The sequence below is a fragment of the Poecile atricapillus genome, unplaced genomic scaffold, assembly GCF_030490865.1.
Source record: "Poecile atricapillus isolate bPoeAtr1 unplaced genomic scaffold, bPoeAtr1.hap1 scaffold_288, whole genome shotgun sequence".
Classification (NCBI taxonomy): Eukaryota; Metazoa; Chordata; class Aves; order Passeriformes; family Paridae; genus Poecile; species Poecile atricapillus.
The window spans coordinates 34,207-40,951 of NW_026709090.1; the positions used below are offsets into that span (position 1 = coordinate 34,207).

A 6,745-nucleotide genomic window follows, 5' to 3' on the forward strand; every position below is an offset into this window, starting at 1 on the left:
ACACACACAGTGTCACATACGTCGGAGTGTCACACACAACGGTGTCACACACACGGTGTCACACACACAGTGTCACACACACACCATGTCACACACGGTGTCACAGTGTCACACACAGTGTCACACACACGATGTCACACACACAGTATCACACAGTGCCAGTGTCACACACATGGTGACACACACACAGTGTCATACACACACAGTGTCACACACAACGTCACAGTGTCACACACAATGTCACACACACGGTGTCACACACAGTGTCAGTGTCACACACATGGTGACACACACACAGTGTCATACACACACAGTGTCACACACAACGTCACAGTGTCACACACAATGTCACACACACGGTGTCACACACAGTGTCACAGTGTCACACACACAATGTCACACAGTGTCACACACAGTGTCAGTGTCACACACACAATGTCACACAGTGTCACAGTGTCACACAGTGTCACAAGAGGTGACAGGGGTGACACGGGAGACACGGGAGATACAGGGGAGGTGACACGGGGGACACAGGGCAGGTGACATGGGGTGACACGGGGGTGACACAGGGAGGTGACTCGGGAGGTGACACAGGAGGTGACACAGGGGTGACACAGGAGGTGACACAGGGAGGTGACTCGGGAGGTGACACAGGGGAGGTGACACAGGGAGGTGACACAAGAGGTGACACAGGAGGTGACACAGGGGAGGTGACACAGGGGAGGTGACACAGAAGGTGACACGGGGTGACACAGGAGGTGACGCAGGGGTGACACAGGGGAGGTGACACAGGGGGTGACACGGGGTGACACAGGGGAGGTGACACGGGGTGACACAGGAGGTGACACAGGAGGTGACAGAGGGGGTGACACAGGGGAGGTGACACAGGAGGTGACACAGGAGGTGACACAGGGGAGGTGACACAGGGGAGGTGACACAGGGGAGGTGACACAGAGAGGTGACACAGGGGAGGTGACACAGAGGGTGACACAGGGGGTGACACAGGAGGTGACACAGGGGGTGACACAGGAGGTGACACAGGAGGGGACCCCCCTGTCCCCCAGCCCAGGGGAGGCGTCCTGGGGTCCCCAAGGTGGGGGTGACACCACGAGCCCGAATTTTCCTTAAAAAATCCCATTTTTATTAAAACCCGAAACAACAGCGGGGGGGGAGGGGGGGGAGGGGGAGCACCCCAAATCCCGGGGGGGGGGCAGGGGGGACCCAGGGCCGGGTCTGACCCCCCAACCCCCCCCCCCGGGACCCCAAAACTCCCCTGGACCCCAAAACCCCCCCTGGAACCCCAAAACCCCCCAAACCCCAAAACACCCCCCCAGGACCCCAAAATCTCCCAGGACCCCAAAACCCCCCAGACCCCAAAAACCCCCCAGGACCCCAAAACCTCCCTTGGTACCCCAAAACACCCCTGGGACCCCAAAACCCCCCTGGGAGGTTCAGGACCCCCGGCACCCCCGGGTGTGGGGGGATGTGTGGGGTGCCAGGGGGGGTTTTGGGGTGCCAGGGGGGGTTTTGGGGTCCCAGGGGTGTTTTGGGGTGCCAGAAGGTGTTTTGGGGTACCAGGGATGTTTTGGGGTACCAGGGGGGGTTTTGGGGTGCCAGGGATGTTTTGGGTGCCAGGGGATGTTTTGGGGTGCCTGGGGGGGTTTTGGGGTGCCAGGGATGTTTTGGGGTACCAGGATGGTTTTGGGGGGTACCAGGGGGGTTTTGGGGTGCCAGGGGATGTTTTGGGGTCCCAGGGGTGTTTTGGGGTGCCAGGGGATGTTTTGGGGTCCAGGGGTGTTTTGGGGTGCCAGAAGGTGTTTTGGGGTACCAGGGATGTTTTGGGGTACCAGGGGGGGTTTTGGGGTGCCAGGGATGTTTTGGGGTGCCAGGGGGGGTTTTGGGGGTACCAGGATGGTTTTGGGGTACCAGGATGGTTTTGGGGTGCCAGGATGGTTTTGGGGTACCGAGGATGTTTTGGGGTGCCAGGGGGGTTTTGGGGTACCGGGGGGGGTTTTGGGGGTACCAGGATGGTTTTGGGGGTACCGAGGATGTTTTGGGGTGCCCAGGGGGGGTTTTGGGGTGCCAGGGGGGGTTTTGGGGTACCAGAAGGTGTTTTGGGGTACCAGGATGGTTTTGGGGTGCCAGGATGGTTTTGGGGTACCGAGGATGTTTTGGGGTGCCCGGGGGGGGTCTCAGCTCTCGAACCATTTTCCCCCCCGGGCCGTGGGGGGGTCGCTCCCCAGAATCTTCCTCTTGTACCTCTCCACCAGCTCCTGGAACCGAACCTCGGCCCCCCCGGGGCCCCCCCGGCGCCGGCCCTGCGGACCCAGAGTCAGGGGGACCCCAAAAACCCCCGGGGCTGGGGGGGGAGCTCGGGGTGAACCCCCAAATCCCTACCTGGGGGAGGGGCAGCTTCTCCCGCCGCCGCCGCGAGCCCCGGGGGGCTTTGGGGGGCTTCGGGGGGGGCTGGGCCTGAAGCCGGTCCCGTTTCCTGCGGGAAAAGAGGAATTGGGGACAGAGACCCCCGGGGGAAACGGGGGGAAAAGGGGGGAAAAAGGAGGGAATGGGATGGGAAAAAGGGGGGAAAGGAAAAGGGGGAAAAGGGGAAAGGAGGGAATGGGATGGGAAAAAGGGGGAAAAGGGAAGGGGGGAAAGGGGGGACACAAGGGAAGGAAAAGGAAGGAGAAGGGAAGGAAAGGAAAGGAAATGGGAAGGAAAAGAGAAGGAAATGGGGAAGGAAATGGGAAGGAAATGGGAAGGAAAAGGGAAGGAAATGGGGAAGGAAAAGAAGGAAAAGGGAAGGAAATGGGGGATGATGAAGTTTGGGGTTCAGGGCCCCCCTCACCTGATTTTGGGGCCGCGGTGGGAGGGCACTGCCAGCACTTTGTTGCGGGGGGCGCCGGGAGCCCCCCCCTGCCCCGGGCCCTGCGTCTGGAACCCGGCCCAGGGGGTCCTGGGGGGGGCCCGGGGTCCCCCCGAACCCGCGGGGGGGGGCTCTGGCTGCCCCCGGGGGGGATCCGGGGGTCCCTGGGGAGGCTCTGGGGGTCCCGCGGCCGCCTTGGCCTTGGCCTTGGCCTTGAGCTGGGGGGACAGAGGGGTCAGGGGGGTCGGGGGGGTCTGGGGGGGTGTGGGGGAGGGCTGGGGGGGGCTGGGAGGGGGCTGGGGGTCAATAGGGGGGTCTGGGGGGGGTCAGGAGGATCAGGGGGGCTCAGGGGGGGTCTGGGGGGGTCTCAGGGGGGTCTGAGGGGGGTCTGAGGGGGTCTCAGGGGGTGTTCAGGGGGGTCTCATGGGGTCTCAGGGGGGGTCTCAGGGGGGTCTCAGGGGGTCTCAGGGTGTTCAGGGGGTTCAGGGGGTCTCATGGGGGTCTCAAGGTGTTCAGGGGGCCTCAGGGGGGTCTCAGGGGGGGTCTCAGGGGGGGGTCTCAGGGGGTCTCCCCGTACCAGCCCCCGCTGGATCCGCTGTTCCCGCAGCCGCAGCTTCCGCCGGTCCTCGAGAGCGAACTCCACGATCGGGCGCTGGGGGGGCACCGTGGGGACCCCGAAACAACACCCAAACAACACCCCAAAACACCCAAACAACACCCCAAAACACCCCAACAACACCCCAACAACACCCCAAACAACACCCAAACCAACACCCAAACAACACCCCAAACACCCCAACAACACCCCAACAACACCCCAAACAACACCCAAACAACACCCAAACAACACCCAAACAACACCCAAACAACACCCAAACCACACCCAAACACACCCCAAAACACCCAAACAACACCCCAAACAACACCCAAACAACACCCAAACAACACCCAAACCACACCAAACAACACCCAAACAACCCCCAAACAACACCCCAACAACACCCCAACAACACCCAAACAACCCCCAAACAACCCCCAAACAACACCCAAACACCACCCAAACAACACCCCAAACAACACCCCAACAACACCCCAACAACACCCAAAACACCCCAAACAACACCCCAAACCCCGGGGGACCCCAAAACAACACCCAAACACTGGGGGGACCCCGAAACACCCCGAGGGACCCCAAAACACCCAGGAGAACCCCCCAGACGCCGAGGGGTACCCCAAAACCCCCGGGGGGGGTCCCAGGAATCCCAGGGGGATCCCGGAGCGCCGGGGGCAGCTCTGGGGTGTGGGAACGGGGTCCCCCCGGATTTGGGGTGCCCCCACTGACCTTGTGCGCCCCGAAGAGCTCGGGGTTGTTGTTGAGGCAGCGCAGGGCCCCCAGAGCCTCCTCGTGCTCCCCAAACTCCACGAAGGCGAACCCCAAAGATCGGCCCTGGCCCCGCAGCTCCCGCATCACCCGGCACTGCGGAAGGGACCGGGGTCACCCCCAAAAATATCCCAGGGTCACCCCAAAAACATCCCCTGGATCACCCCAAAAACATCCCCTGAGTCACCCCAAAAACACCACCTGGATCACCCCAAAAACACCACCTGGATCACCCCAAAAACACCACCTGGATCACCCCAAAAACATCCCCTGGATCACCCCAAAAACACCACCTGGATCACCCCAAAAACACCACCTGGATCACCCCAAAAACATCCCCTGGATCACCCCAAAAACACCACCTGGATCACCCCAAAAACACCACCTGGATCACCCCAAAAACATCCCCTGGATCACCCCAAAAACACCCCCGGGTCACCCCAAAAACATCCCCCAGTGTCCCTCCAGAGCCCCCCCAGTGTCCCCAGTGCCCCCCCAGTGTCCCCCCAGTGTCCCCCCAGTGTCCCCCAGTGTCCCCCAGTGTCCCCAGTGTCCCCCAGTGTCCCCAGTATCCCCCCAGTGTCCCCCCAGTGTCCCCCAGTGTCCCCAGAGCCCCCCCAGTGTCCCCAGTGCCCCCCCAGTGTCCCCCAGTGTCCCCCAGTGTCCCCAGTATCCCCCCAGTGTCCCCCCAGTGTCCCCCAGTGTCCCCAGAGCCCCCCCAGTGTCCCCAGAGCCCCCCCAGTGTCCCCCAGTGTCCCCCCAGTGTCCCCCAGTGTCCCCCAGTGTCCCCAGTGTCCCCCAGTGTCCCCAGAGCCCCCCAGTGTCCCCCAGTGTCCCCAGTGTCCCCCAGTGTCCCCCCAGTGTCCCCCAGTGTCCCCAGTGTCCCCCAGTGTCCCCCCAGTGTCCCCCCAGTGTCCCCAGTGTCCCCCAGTGTCCCCAGTGTCCCCAGAGCCCCCCCAGTGTCCCCCAGTGTCCCCAGAGCCCCCCCAGTGTCCCCCCAGTGTCCCCCAGTGTCCCCAGTGTCCCCCAGTGTCCCCCAGTGTCCCCAGTGTCCCCCAGTGTCCCCAGTGTCCCCTCACCTCTGTGATTTGGGGTGCTGTCCCCCCCGGGGGTGTCAGTCTGTCCCTCAGCAGCGCTCGCAGCCCCCCGGTGTCCCCCAGTGTCCCCCCAGTGTCCCCCCAGTGTCCCCCAGTGTCCCCCCAGTGTCCCCCCAGTGTCCCCCCAGTGTCCCCAGTGTCCCCAGTGTCCCCTCACCTCTGTGATTTGGGGTGCTGTCCCCCCCGGGAGTGTCAGTCTGTCCCTCAGCAGCGCTCGCAGCCCCCCGGTGTCCCCCAGTGTCCCCCAGTGTCCCCCCAGTGTCCCCCAGTGTCCCCCCAGTGTCCCCCCAGTGTCCCCCCAGTGTCCCCCCAGTGTCCCCCCAGTGTCCCCAGTGTCCCCAGAGCCCCCCCAGTGTCCCCAGTGTCCCCCAGTGTCCCCCAGTGTCCCCCCCAGTGTCCCCCAGTGTCCCCCCAGTGTCCCCAGTGTCCCCAGTGTCCCCCCAGTGTCCCCAGTGTCCCCTCACCTCTGTGATTTGGGGTGCTGTCCCCCCCGGGGGTGTCAGTCTGTCCCTCAGCAGCGCTCGCAGCCCCCCGGTGTCCCCCAGTGTCCCCCCAGTGTCCCAGTGTCCCCCCCAGTGTCTTCCAGTGCCCCCCCAGTGTCCCCCAGTGCCCCCAGTGTCCCCAGTGACCCCCCAGTGTCCCCAGTGTCCCCAGTGTCCCCTCACCTCTGTGATTTGGGGTGCTGTCCCCCCCGGGGGTGTCAGTCTGTCCCTCAGCAGCGCTCGCAGCCCCCCCAGTGTCCCCCCAGTGTCCCCAGTGTCCCCCAGTGTCCCCCCAGTGCCCCCCCAGTGTCCCCAGTGTCCCCAGTGTCCCCAGTGCCCCCCAGTGTCCCCCAGTGTCCCCAGTGTCCCCAGTGTCCCCTCACCTCTGTGATTTGGGTGCTGTCCCCCCCGGGGGTGTCAGTCTGTCCCTCAGCAGCGCTCGCAGCCCCCCGGTGTCCAGAGCCTTGGGGAGGTTGTGCAGGCACAGCCGGGTCCGGGACACCCCAACATTGGGGTCCTGCAGCCGCCGCCGCTTCAGCTCCTCAAACTGGGGGGGCAGGGGTACCCCAAATGTGAGGAGAGCACCCCAAATGTGAGGAGAGCACCCCAAATGTGAGGAGAGCACCCCAAACATGGGGACAAACCCCAAACATCGGGAGTGACACCCCAAACACACCCTTGTACCCCAAACATGGGTGTGACACCCCAACATTGGGGTCCTGCAGCCGCCACCACTTCAGCTCCTCAAACTGGGGATCGGGGGCACCCCAAATGTGGGAATGACACCCCAAACACGGGAATGACACCCCAAACACGGGAATGACACCCCAAACCCCACCCTGGCACCCAAACATCGGGAGTGACACCCCAACATTGGGGTCCTGCAGCCGCCGCCGCTTCAGCTCCTCAAACTGGGGATTGA

At 63.7% G+C, this 6,745-nt stretch overlaps 1 protein-coding gene across 1 annotated transcript; it reads right to left on the minus strand.

The window, feature by feature from the left end:
- Nucleotides 1-2,102: 2,102 nt before the first annotated feature.
- On the minus strand, nt 2,103-6,456 carry LOC131574391 (RNA-binding protein 28-like). The gene is made up of 7 exons (XM_058828844.1): nt 6,218-6,456; nt 6,007-6,018; nt 4,206-4,340; nt 3,441-3,515; nt 2,846-3,081; nt 2,398-2,491; nt 2,103-2,318 (listed from the first exon to the last, which is right to left on the minus strand). Exons 3-7 carry the CDS (start codon nt 4,329-4,331, stop codon nt 2,193-2,195), a joined length of 657 nt encoding a protein of 218 aa, XP_058684827.1. The 5' UTR covers nt 4,332-4,340; nt 6,007-6,018; nt 6,218-6,456; the 3' UTR covers nt 2,103-2,192.
- Between the last annotated feature and the right edge of the window lie 289 nt (nt 6,457-6,745).

Bases quoted from the DNA above. Each gene is read 5' to 3' on its own strand.
- LOC131574391 (XM_058828844.1), bottom strand. From the start codon at position 4,331: ATGCGGGAGCTGCGGGGCCAGGGCCGATCTTTGGGGTTCGCCTTCGTG. The intron at 3,516-4,205 runs GTCAGTGGGGGC...GTGCCCCCCCAG, and splicing joins AGCTCTTCGGGGCGCACAAG to CGCCCGATCGTGGAGTTCGC. The intron at 3,082-3,440 runs GTACGGGGAGAC...CTGTCCCCCCAG, and splicing joins AGCGGATCCAGCGGGGGCTG to CTCAAGGCCAAGGCCAAGGC.